The sequence below is a fragment of the Rhipicephalus sanguineus genome, chromosome 4 (assembly GCF_013339695.2).
Source record: "Rhipicephalus sanguineus isolate Rsan-2018 chromosome 4, BIME_Rsan_1.4, whole genome shotgun sequence".
Lineage (NCBI taxonomy): Eukaryota > Metazoa > Arthropoda > Arachnida > Ixodida > Ixodidae > Rhipicephalus > Rhipicephalus sanguineus.
In genome coordinates this window covers 171,286,639-171,300,247 of record NC_051179.1, presented here as the reverse complement: position 1 = coordinate 171,300,247, position 13,609 = coordinate 171,286,639, and the positions used below count along the sequence as shown (strand labels likewise).

At 44.6% G+C, this 13,609-nt stretch overlaps 1 protein-coding gene and 1 long non-coding RNA gene across 2 annotated transcripts in view; one reads left to right on the top strand and one right to left on the bottom strand.

The window, feature by feature from the left end:
- Nucleotides 1–13,609, top strand: part of LOC119390896 (uncharacterized) — a gene marked incomplete at its 3' end in the record, with an annotated part of 40,827 nt that overhangs the window by 6,657 nt on the left and 20,561 nt on the right. Inside the window, 2 exon segments of the mRNA XM_037658604.2 lie at nt 11,000–11,055; nt 12,646–12,723. Of these exon segments, the coding sequence (XP_037514532.1) occupies nt 11,000–11,055; nt 12,646–12,723 (134 nt within the window).
- On the bottom strand, nt 902–2,944 carry LOC119390900 (uncharacterized). Its single transcript, XR_005183526.2, has 3 exons — nt 2,927–2,944; nt 1,438–1,602; nt 902–1,129 (listed from the first exon to the last, which is right to left on the bottom strand). It is a non-coding gene; the product is annotated as an uncharacterized LOC119390900 (long non-coding RNA).

Sequence of the window (13,609 nt, the reverse complement as noted above, 5' to 3'; positions counted from 1 at the left end):
ATTTGAACAAGTCATTGAAGAGTGGTTGACGTTTTCTCGCACTGCTGCTTTACCCGTATATGGTTTCTCTTTCAGTCCGATAACCCAATCTTCTACACAGACTCTCTCATGAGAACCGATAAGTCGACAAGGCGGGATCACACTACTGACAAAATTTGTGGGCGCGATTTCTTGACGTGAGACACCTAGATCAAAACAAAAAAAAATGTCTATATAAGTAGCTAAAGTATCTTGAAAAATCAACACACTCTTTTGAATACTGTCGGGGCTTCCCCACCCACATAAATCAGCTGCAGTTTTTTCACACATATATATTACCGCTCACTCGGGTATTCCTTCGACATTGGCGTAGCTGGTAGAGGGAGGAGGGTTGGTGGTTCTAACCCTAAACATTTTTCAATTTTTCATGTGCGCATCCATTCACAAACATGCACTACACGCAGTGACGAGAAGCGGTTGTGGCAGCTATATTTTGTATTTATTTTAGGCTGGCTAGTGTTAGAGCAGGTGAGTTCAATCACACTGCAAAACTCTCCGGGCAATGTCTCGGATATCAATGGCATATCAAATGAACTTGAAGGCAATTCTATTAGTGAACTTCCTAACTCTGTCTGAACTTTTCAAACAAGGTATTCCTGTAAACATTTTTTGAATTTTCTCAAAAAAGCATTCTCAGGTACGAAATTCTTTATTTAAACATCTCGTCTTTGCAAGATGTAATATCAAAAACAGTGTGACACGTCGAGTAGTGTCAGAGCCCTACAGCTATGAAAGGCACAAAATATGAAAGAGACAGAAGATGTCACAAATACAGCTACATAAAGTAATGCAGCTGCATTACAACATAAACACACATAGCAGCGAAAAGCGCTTCAGCTTGAATAACATTTTTCTGCTTTAGAAAGGCCAAAAAACACTTCAGGCGTCCACAAACCATCTAGGAATATGCAAATGGATACTCTAAGTTCTTGATATAATACACCAAAAGACAAAACATAAGCGCCCGCGGTAATACAGATGTGGAGACAGAGATGACTTCGGCTTGGCTGCCAGCAAAAACGCAGACTTTGTCAGGAGTGCAGTAAATGTGACGCGCTGATATTTTAAGCTCATCACCAGGCAATTCCGTCTACAAAAAGAAATTACAGACTACATAAACTACTAGCCAAAGTTTGTTGGTGGTGCAGAGTATGGTATGCATGCACTTGAATAAAATGAAGATAAGTGCCATTAAGGGCAAAATGAGAACAGTGAGCTATTAATGCTGGCACTAGCAAACCATATATTCAGTGTGACAACTTACTACAACTGGGAGTCTTGTGGTGTAAGATACAAAAAATTTAAACAGGTTTTTCAGAGGCACAAGGAATCCTTTTCGCGCATCTACGAGAGGGCTCAAGCTGCAAAATATTAGTCTTGACGAGAGTGCCCACGTACCTCATTTATCAGACTGTGCCCAACGTTGCCTTGTATGTGCTTCATAACATCCACCAGTGTGCAGACCCGTTCTTCCTTTTCAGAGAAAGCATCTACCACATCATTGAGTTCGCTCTCGAGTCTTGCTATGTTAGCATTGAACCGAAGTTCCACCTCGATGCACAACTGCAACAAAGCAACTTAAGACATTGACAATCATCACTCCTATGAAAACAGGCCTAAATTAATGTTAGGCGTCATAAAAATCAGCTGCACAGATGTGAACACTAATGTTCATAAAGTTTATCAGCTCATTCGCTAAAAACCATTGGACATTGGTCGCCATTAAAGGTGACATTTGTTATAGTGGCTCATTTTTAATGGACATCTTTTGCAGATTTGATTAAAAAATTCGTCGATTTTCCAGACCGCGGTGCCGGCGATGCCGCAACTGCAAAGCACACCGGGTGTGCCGGAAGGTGCTGCGGCACGCCGGAACTTACCTTGACGTAATCTGAACGATGGTGCGCCACGCGAGGACCTCGCCGCGTGAAAAACAGTGCGTCATTTGAGGAGAGCAAGCCGACTGATGGCCCATCGCGCGTGATGTGCAGTGTTTGTCGCATTCTTTGTGATCCTAAAGTGGTCATGATAACGCTGCCAGCGTTCCCTTCAACGCTACAGCTCACGTCATGCTAAGCAGTGTTGTTGCTGGTCGCGGATCGCACATGACAATGACAGCGATGAGCGTCAAAGCTAAAATTACAAAGAAAGGCAAAGTTAAAATTACAAAGAAGGCGACAAGCACCGCACATCACGCGCGAAGGCCCGTTGCTGGGCTTGCTCCCCTGAAATGACACGCCGTCTTTCCCGCGGCGAAATCCCCACGCGGCGCGCCATCATCAAATTAAGTAAAGAGAAGATTCGGTGTGACGCAGCACACGGACCGCCCTTCCGACGAACCCGGTGCACTCGGTTTCGGTATCGCCGGCACAGCGGTCTGAAAATTCGACGATGGATCCCTTGAACTACACCAAATATTTTCGATTTTTTTATAAATCTCACAGTTTTTTTTTTTTTTGTAACGCCCGCCTGTAAAGTGAAACTCAATACGCAGAGAGCGCCACTGGCATCCGTCAGTTACGCCCACTGAAGGGGCGGATGGATTGAAATTATCCCATCAAAACATGGTCCACAGCTCAAAAAATGATAAAACATAAGGTTTTTGTAATTTGCCAATCAACGGCTGCTGTTCAGCGCTTGCTTAAAATTTACAAAAAAATAAGGTTGTTAGCGATGCCCGGAGCGTCGCATCACAGGTTCTTTTTCGTTAATTGCTCAGGGAACTGAAACCAGCCTCTAGAAAGAATACTCGGCACGAAAGGCGTTACGCTTGCCTAGTACAGCGGATACTGTAAAACTAAAACACAGGAAACAGCTATTCTACTTATATATGTAAGTACTTATTTTAAACAATGCTGGCTTTACATATTCACGATTACTAAGGTACCGGCCTGTCCGGAGTTCTCCAGCACATTAGAGACAGCATTTCTAGCCGCAGGTGCTCCCATAGTAAAAAACAAATTATTATGAGCGAAGCTCCTTAGGCCCGCACCCCGCTGTCGCCGTTGAAGACAGTCAAACAAACAAACAGACGAACATATAAACAGTGTTGAAGACAAACATCATAGACAAACAGTGCACCGTAGGCTTCTCTAAGTGCTTGAAAAGGAGCACGTGTTGCTGACACTATTACACTGCTGCCGTCATGAAATCTCGAAAATTAGTACGCATTGAGAATACCTGGAAAGAATGCCAAACGCGGTTATAATGTCAACAAACCTCATGACATGGGCACTGCCGAAGCTGACGACGAACACAAAGCCGGAGTGGCCATAGCAAACGCATAAAGCGCCAAAGAGCCGGCGAAAGCCTGGCCAGGCATCGTTCGCGACAAATTCCCCAATTGGGCACAGCTGAAGCTTCCTTTCTTTCCTGGCAGCCGCTAAATCTCGACAGGTGCGGGTGAGAAGACTTTCGCACAAAAAAAGTTTATCTATACCGAAAACAGAGAAAACAGAACAATGAAAAAGAACCACTTATCAAGTTCGTCTAATCTTCCATGCGATCCGGGGCAATGGTCACAGTAGACGTTAGCTGAAGCGAGCACAGTGTAGCGTTCACAGTCACAACCCACTTCTTTGCAGCGGCCGCGCGCTATTCCAAACAATTCCACGTTCAACGCTGACATGTTCGGAAGTGCGCCCAACGCGAATAATGGTATAAATTTGGCGCGAAGCCGGCGACGCGAGGAAACACACACGGCCAACACCATGCACCGATCGCGACGCCATCTACGTAACCCCTTCCCGACACACAGCGCTGAAACAAGAATACATGTAGAGATACCATAGAAACATGGCCGCTGCTTCAGCCCCGAAGCATGATTCAAACTTTCGGATCCGGCTACTCGCACTTAAACAAGACCACATCCATTGTGAGTAAAATAAAACGAAAATTTGTGACCATCGTTCGCTCTTAGTAGGAGTTTTCCTGCATTGAAAACTATCATATTTTATTGAAGCGTGGCGAAAGAGATCATTGTTGCTTCAGACCACCGTCCATTTCATCAATCCAACAGTCTCCTCGGCAATGGAGCGGCAGTATCTGGCTTTTCGGTGTACCAAGACCGCGATGGCGAGAATTGGCGCGTTGGGCCACCAGTGTCAATGTACAATTTAGCAACGAACGACGTATTGGAGGTGTTTTTTACTGTCCATTTTGTGTCATTTCAGTTTGTTCAGACGATTACGTGCGCCGTAACCGAGTTTGTTCAAATAATAGATATTTTTAACCGAGTGTCGCTTACGCTCAGCCCCGCTTGAGTGTAATAGAAGCATTTTGAGTGTAGAGTTACTGCACCTACAGTTACTCAATTTGAGTGGGCCGAACAACCGGTTCCGGGCTTGCTTGGGGGTGAGGCGCGGCTTGTGGAAATCCTATACATAGTTTTCACGTGACGTCAGAGATAGTTTCTATGCGCTATCCCTACTGAAACGTTCCGTATGCCATTCCAATAATTCCATATGTTTCCATACGGAATCCGTATGTTTTCCGTATACTTTCCGTATGTTTTCCATATATTTCCGTAAGAATCTTACGGAAACATACAGAATTATTGGAATGGCATACGGAACGTTTCAGTAGGGATGTACCTCTAGATGGCTGCCACCATGACTTTTTATCTCATTAGAGAGTGTCAGTGTAGGGGACAACGCAGAGTCGTTGTGCCCCTCTGTTGTTTTGTGCTCTCCCGCTTTCCTGTGTTCGCCATCTACGTCAAGGGAAACACAAATGAACGCTAGAGGGATTTAATGTAATGTCACGGTTTGTCACTCCGCGCGTTTTACATGGCATCTCAACCAGGTTGTACTCCAAGATGGCTAACAAAATGACGTCAATGAAAACTGCGATGCGGTCGAAGTGAATAGGGTTTCGTTGTTCAGGCTGTGAGGCACAGGTTCCCTTCGAAGCGTTCTTGTGGAATGCAGACCACGTTCGGCAAGGACGCCGATGAGCATCCCTTGCGTCACTATAACGTCCCCACCACGTCACACAATATCACAGCACCGTGATGATGTCATTACATCATCGCTTAGTAAAAAGTGAGCCGATCATGGAGACCGTGCAGAACCAGGGAATGTGCAGAAATCTTGCATGGTATCCCGTCCTGGAGGCAGGTCAAAACCACATTAGGTGCATAAAACTTTCGCAGGTGGACGGGGGAGAATGAATACATTGACTGAGAACAAAAAGGTGGCTTTCGCCTTCTCATACGTATATACAAGGGCACATGTGTGAGAAGAACGCTGATTTTGTGATACTCGAGAAGTCGGTTATTTTAAGTCCTGATATATTCGTCGTTATTGTCGTACAACATTTGCCTGCGGGCTAGTTACAGTATGGCATCCTGCTTATTCACTGAGTGGGGCGCCTTGAGGCATAATTTCTAACTAAGTAATGTACACGTTCTTATTGGGCCGACTAACCATGCGGGCACGAAGGCAACTTATCCTGCACTTTGCTCATGTGTAAGTTGCAAACTTCAACTCCATTAGTTTGGTCTCCTTGGAATCTCCGTTATAAGTTACCAAAAAAGTTTATGCGTTGCACATGGGTTACAATATATACGTTAGATGCCGGGGTAACGGATAAACGGCCAAGGTAATCGATAAACGCATTCATTCGCATTTTATTTCGGCAATGTAACCGATAGAACGAGACGAAATAATGAAAACATCAAAAATACGAACGATGTAAATGTTATTTTATCCGTTACTCACTTTTATCGGTATATTTACACGTTACCGTGGTAAGAGAATACCGCCCTTTACAGGCTCATTTGTCTTCTTCCCGTGACCACCCAACGCGAGGCGTCCCACAGTCCTTTGATTTTCATCCATTCCCGATTTCACCACTGTCTTCATGCACCACACTGAGTTCCCAAAATTAAGCCCCGGAACCATTACACCTTTCCACAATCCTCGAAGCACCTCGTACCTATTGTATCCCCATAATGATATGTGCTTCATTATTGCAGCATTCCTCTTTCCTTTTACTGCCGAGGCTTTTTCCTGTATCTTCATGAACCTATCACCCTCATTTACCCATATTCCAAGGTACTTATATGCGCTTACCCTCGGTGTTTCTTGGCCCTGTAATGACACCGCCTGATCGTTGGGATCATTGAATACCATCAATTCACATTTTGTTACACTAAATCCTAGTCCAAGAGCTTCACATTCGCTTCCGCATATATCCGCCAGCTGCTGTATATCATCTCGACTGTCCGCAAATAAGACAATATTCTCAGCATAAAATAAACCTGGAAGCTTCTGCTCAATCATCACGCCGTCCTGCTTGTGGGACAGACTAAGAGCAATGCTGCTGCCTTCTAGCGTTTTTTCCATCCTCACCATGTACAACATGAGTACCAGCGGGGACTAAGGACATCCTGTCTCCGCCCCTTGCTAATCTCAACGTTCTCTCTGCTACTCATTCTCTGCCACTCTATGCAAACTGTATTTTCCCCGTATATTTCCCTCAAAATCTGTAGACAGTCGTCTCCTATGCCCATTACTTTCAATATATCCCACAATATTTCCTGATTAACTTTGTCGTAGGCCCCAGTGATGTCTTGCAAAGCCACGTGCGAGGGCCCATTTTCTATCTTAAATACTTCTATCCACTGAGTAAGAACGAATATGTTATCGCCTAACCGCCTGTCGACTCGAAATCTATTTAGAAGTTCTCCCAAAACATCGTTATGTTCTACCCAAGTTTATATAATTAATTTTACTGCCTGCATCACCAACCTGTAAGTACCGATGTAACGGTTAACGATATATACAAGCGAATCTTACCCTTCTCTCTTTTGCCTTTAGAGATTAGGTGCATTCTACGTTTTCGCCAACAGTCCGGTATTTACCTGTCCTGTAAGCATTTTTCTACGCATTTCAGCAGTGCTTGTTTAGTGTTGTGCCCTAGTTTGTTAATGAGGCTAACGGCGCCCCATCTAAACACGGGGCAGTGCGCTTTGTAATGCTTCCTTCGGCATTTTTCCAGTTGAAATTCTCAAGTGCTAGCTCTTCCTCGGTTGCTCCCGCCGTCATACTTTTACTTACCGGGAAAATGCCCGGGACCATCTCTTTGAACGAATCGGCTGTTACCTTTCGGATGTAACCTAGTGCTTTGTACCCTTCCAGTTCATTTCCTCCTTCATCTATATTATGTTGTTGCATTGTGACAGACTTCCTACCCAGCGCCTTTATGTGGCTCCAAAATATTCTAGGTGCGGCCGTTCTTTTTTACGTGAATCTTTGTCACCCAGCGTTCACTTCACCTTAATATTTGGCCTCGACCAATTACTGCACAATGGTTTTTTTCTCTAAATATATTGCCCATTCTAAAAAGACAGGGCGTGCAAACAAGGACACAAGAAAGAGGTCAAGACACCACAAACGCCCAATAACAAAGTCATTTAACTGTGGTGTCGCGACTTCTTTCTTCTGTCCATGTTTGCACGCCCTGTCTTTTTGAAATGAATACTTACAAACTAGCTCAGCTATCTGTCGTTCTAAGCTATATTTCCCACGTTTCGTTGACTTCGTCCTTCGGCCGCTTCTCCTTTTTTTGTCTTTCTATGCTCCCGTGATGCTTCACAGCACTTCTCGATCGCTTCCCGGATTTCCTTGTTCCTCCAAATTCTTGGCTTCCTCTTTCATTTCAAGCAAATACTTTTCTTCTCTTTCCCCATCTTTTTCGTCATATATGTAACAGCTCACTACACTCCCAGTCCATGCCTGGTATTTTGCCTAATTCTTCCTCGACTCTTGCGGCTATATTTGTTATTTGTTTGTCATTTATATATGAACTGCCAGACTTTGATTATATGCTCTTATTTCCAGTTTTATATCCCATTTGTAATTAGCAGGGACGGTAATTAGCAGACCAGCGTGGCTCTGTGGTGTAATACTCGACTGCCACGCAGAGGGCGCGGGTTCAAATCCCATCCGATCCTAGAAATTTGTTTCTCACTTCATTGTTCATATTTCACGCGATAGCGGTTTCGGACACCAGCGGCGGCGGCAGCGGACAACTATGGCGCCAAAGATGGCGTTTGTGTTCTCATAACAGCTTTCGCTATTACAAGCTTCAGCGCGGAGAATGACCTCTCTTCCCTGGCCAGCGCGACAAGAATGCAAAAGTCGACTTGCCTTAATATGAACATCTCTGGTTGCCACTGTTTTCGTTTTTCGCACAATTTCAACATATCTTTGCTTTGGAATTCCTGCCTGGGGTACGCGCTAATACTGTACCTTGAGAAATTCATAATTGCTCATGTTGCAAAACCTCAGTTGTTCCGGAGTGCCAAGTTTTCTCGTGAACCGAAAAACGATTGAAAAAATTTCGGTATCACTACGGAACGAAATAATACATAAAGTTTCGGTTACGTTTTCGTTCCGGTCAAAAATATCGTTTTTTTCGTTTTTGGATTTCGTTATCTGATGTCTATATATATATATATATATATATATATATATATATATATATATATATATATATATATATATATATATATATATGTGACGCTATGAATGGGAGACGTCCAGCGGCACAGACGCCATACTTTTATTCTATCGCACGCGCCACCTCTTCCTCGTCGGCCTCTCCTGCCATGGCTTCATGTGTCACACGATTCCCCCTCCCCCCGAAAGAGTGCGCGAGGTACTAACAAAAGTGAACGAGGAGTCTTATACGAGAAAATCAGGCCAATAGTTCCATGTCCCTAATGAGTTCAATGACCTCGCCAGTACTTTAGAACACGGTTCAGCAGTCCGGTGATGTCCAGCACAGCTCTGGTGGGCGTGGCTGGCTGTTCCACATTGGATGACATAAGCGTGCCCGGCTCGTGGACACTGATGATGACACGGTTCTTGGGAGGAACGAATGAGATGGAAAGCCCTTGTAGTAGATGGTCGGATATCGCATGAGTCGGATTCTGTGCCGTGGCTGGCACGGACACTTTGCTTCCAGTTTGCGTGTGCGATGATCAAGGCTGATAGGGTGATTTCTGTGTTCTTGCGTTATAGCTTCTGGCCACTTCCGTGGTTTTCTGTGGTTCCGTCTCAGGTGGTTCATTCGTAGGCACAGTCTTGATACCTGACATTGAAGGCGTCTCTGGCGACGTTCCTTTCGGCGAAGTTGTCTTGAATTTGATGTCCTCTTTGTCTTAAGCGAGGCGTCTTGAATTTTTCTTAAATTCAGTTGACTTGCATTCAGACGCCTTTCTTTAAGCTTCGATAGTTGTAGTTGTCCTTGTCGGAGTACCTTTTGTTGCTTAAGTCGATCGATTTGCTTGTGCTGGCCTTGCTGATGTTTCTGCGGAAATTGCTGAGGTGGCAGCCCTTTTGGAACAGGACATGGATCTTCTTGGCAATGTGATGTGGTGTCCAGGAGGCAGCAGTTACACTGTGGGCTGTTGTGATGCTTGCCGGGCAGTGAAGATAGTGGGCCAGAATTGCTGACACGCTCTTCAAGGGCCTCTGCGATGTCATTTGCGGACGCTTCTGGTACCCAGCAACATGCAAGGTCTGTTGCATTGGAAACTTTGGTATTAATACGAGGTTCTTGACAGCTAGTCTCCTGAAGGGACCTTCTGTCATCAGACGTAACGGGTGGCCTTTCGTTTTCGTTGTTGGACTTCGTGCTGAATATTGAGTCTGTAACGCTTCGACATTCAGGTAGTTGAGTACTGGAAATTACCGCAACAGGCATGGCTTGATCAGGTTCCAGTTTCGAATTTTGGCAAGGCTGCGGAACTACTGAAATAGAACCTTGCGGTAAAAAGCACCTCTTGGACTCGTCCTGACGTCGTTGGATATTCTCCCGATGCTTTAGCTCGCTTATCATTAACGCAGCGACCTTACAAGGCAGGCGGTGAGCATTAGGAACAACTGAAGAGCCGCGTGATGGAAAACCCGGTGGTGGGCCGCGTACGCTAAACGAAGAATCAGGTGCATAGGGTGGGTTAGTAACACCTCGAGTCCTACACTGCTTTGAAGAGGTAGAAAATCCCGATTTTGGTGCCGAAGGAAAGCCTTGTGGAGGGTCGGTTCTTGTGGGAATACGTCTTGGGTGACTTTCAGTCAGCTGATGCTTCGCTTTGTCTTGTGGGAGTGGCCGATTCATGCTCGGTGTTCGAATGCATGAAGATTGTTTGTGAAAAGGACGACTGAGTTCGATTGTCCGCAGATGGTGCGTTATAAGCAAATCTTCATTGTAGTCTTTAAATCTAATGATCATTTCTTCTTTGATTTTTTTCCAAGATTCGTTGTTTTGGAAGATGTGCGTGAGGTAAAAGCGGAAGGCCTCACCGGTGACGTAGTCGTTGAAGTTTTTGACCATGTCCCGTTCTGTCCATGATGCAGCGGTAGCGTGGCGTTTGAAGAGGTTGAACCAGTCCTCGACGGCTCCATCGTCCGCTGATCCGGCGTACTGTGGGATGGCAAGGCCTGTCGATGATGCTGCCATGGTGGTGGTCACTGTATGCAGCGATGATCTGCACAGGTGGTCTGTATGTGGTCAGGGCGTCTTGTTGGGAACGTTGATGATGCGTGGCTGATGAAGTGGCTGCCAGGTCTTCATCCTGTCGACTTGTGTGACGCTATGAATGGGAGACGTCCAGCGGCACAGACGCCATACTTTTATTCTATCGCACGCGCCACCTCTTCCTCGTCGGCCTCTCCTGCCATGGCTTCATGTGTCACATATATATATATATATGCATTTTTTTCTGCATCACCTAAAACACACACACAACACACACACGCACACACACACACACACACACACATATATATATATATATATATATATATATATATATATATATATATATATATCAGAGAACAGCAAGCACAGCAACAACTTAAAAATTACTGGCTTACAGTTTTCCTGTATTTGCAAACGTTATTGTACCTAAATTGCATACTGCTGTACTATTTTTATTCTTTTCTGAAAGGATACGGTGGGCCTTTGGATAGACTCTTTTGTCCTACAATATGCAACCCGCAACCGGTGAGTCGTTTTGAATGTGACATTCTATGCACTTGCTTCCATAGGCACTGACTCCTCGCACAGTAAAAACAAACCCCCTGTCAATTTGCACTCTTTAAACCCCCTTCCTTTTTAAACTGCCACTTCCCCTGATTTGCTCTGACATTCCTATTTATGTTTAATGGAACACTCGCTCTCTACCTTTTTTTACATTGCACACCTACTTCCTGAAACGTTTTACTGTGAGGTGCAGGCATCTGCAGAGCCTAAACACCTTTGGGGCTACTAGAGTATTGCCGGCTGTGTGAAAGTGGGAGATTGGAATTGGGGTGGGCGAGCACACCCTTTACCCCTCTCCCCGACCACCCAATACTGGATATTTCGTCTATGGCAAGAATACACGACGGTCGCGTGCAAACTTGTAGAGGGAATTCTAAAACACAGAGCGTGCAAACACTGAAGCAAAGGAAGAAGTCAAGACACCACAAACGCCCAGTAACACCTGCAAAGGTGCACACCGGTGGAAAAGAAGAGGCGAAAACTTATCTGCGCATGCCCTGGTAAAAGGCGAACCTGTCAATGCGGCACGCGTGGGGTCAACGTGCAAGAGAACTAACAAGGCATTTGATTTCCTATTTATTCAAGTTATTCGACGATTGGCTCAAGCATGCGCTACCACGATTATCGCTACGCCATGCCTCAATCATTAGAGGCGTTTCTGCATTCCTGTGCAGTAAATAACTACGCACTCATCGAATTTTGGCGCGCGCTTATACTCCAGGCAATGTAAAAAAAAAAGAAATCAGAAGGTGAGCGTCCGGTTAGCGACCTCTTATATTCCACTAATTGCTGGTTAACACTGAGGGCCACACGGGTACAAGGGTAAAGCATTCTTCGTTCATCCTAAAATTTTCAATTAGGGAATTTTTCTCCACGTTATTGTCAGTTACTCAAGAAATATGACAGGCTTAGTAGTACCACGATCGAGAGTTTGTTTTTGTTTTTTATGCCAAGTAAGAACCATCGTCACTTTTTAATGTCGTAAACTATGCATTTCACCACACAAAATCAATGGCTTGAAAGAAATTGTGAATCATTAGAGAAGGTACCTACGCGTATATTTACCAACTACTGTTATAAAGGTAGCGTCACTATTCGAAATACTCATGTTAAAGAGACAGGGCGTGCAAGCACGGACACAAGAGAGAAGTCAAGACACCGCAAACGCGCGTATCTTGACTTCTCTCTTGTTCGACGAGGCTAGCGATGCAGGCTTCTTCGTTGGTCATAGCTATAAGGTGTGAGCTCACAAAAGGACACGGACAAAAGAAATGTACACACACAAGCGCCCGAGTGTGTACGTCTCTTATTTTGTCCGTGTCCTTTTGTTCGCTGGCCTCATACAAGTTCTCTCTTGTGTCCATGTGTGCACGTCCTGTCTCGTTCACATGAATAATTACTAGCTAGCTCAGCTCTCGGTTATTCGAAATTCTATGTGAAAGAGGCGTGTTTCAAACGTGTCGATATTGGCAGGACATGATCTTGTCGCAAATTCGCAAGTTTACTTCAGTGATATTTTTTTTTATTTTGTCTTTTTAAATGTCTTTCCAGCAGGAGCCCTTGCGTACATGTGTCTACAGATGCGGCTTCTTAAAATACGGAAAATACTTCGATGGCAGCCCTTGTTGGGTAGGTATTACATAACATGGTCTCATTTGTATTTATATACGCTGTAACACTTCCTTCTTCTCTACCACGCTCGGAAGCCACGCGGAGGCTGCTGCAAACATGGTAGCCCTTTGGATTACAAACCAGAATCATTTAAAGTCGTCGTCAGGGTGTTTGACGATTCGTATTAATTGCGTAGCACTTTAGAGGCCCGGCTTGTCGTCTATCCACCGTCTCATGCTCACGCAGTGGTGAATAGGGGCCTAAAACAAGGCTAAAAATGCTCAAAACCGGCGAAAAATAAACTAACAATATCTAATATAATTCGAAATAGAGAAATGACTTATAATTAATGGAAATAATTTACCGGAAATCGCGAAAGAAGTCACAATTTCACCTCATAGGGCGAAGAAATGAATGCGATAGCGAGAAATTGGAATGTCACAGGAAGAACGGCAAGCATCTAGGTAATTTTTGCTCGCTGCTCAAGCACAAACGACGCATGAAAAGAAAACAAACAAGGCGAATGCGAACTAACAACTGTCACAGCTCGACACTTGCAAAGCGCTGCTGAAACACAAAGAAGGAGGCACGAAAAGAACGCACAGGTATACATAGGAGGAGCGCGAGCTGTCTCACTTGTTAGTTTATCTAACCCCTACTTTGGCTCTTCTAGCTAGCAGATCACTCCTATCGCAAACGCGGCCACTGCAGCGAGCAATGTGACCTTCGTGTGGTCTATACACTCTTAACTTTGTAACTCTTACTATCCGTGCACAAAATCCTGTTTATCTCATACTTTGTAACGGATAACTTACAAGATGCATTGCAACTCATACATATATAAGGTACATTGTAACGGTTACAGAGATCACTTACATTGTAACCCTTATTATTGTTGATATTA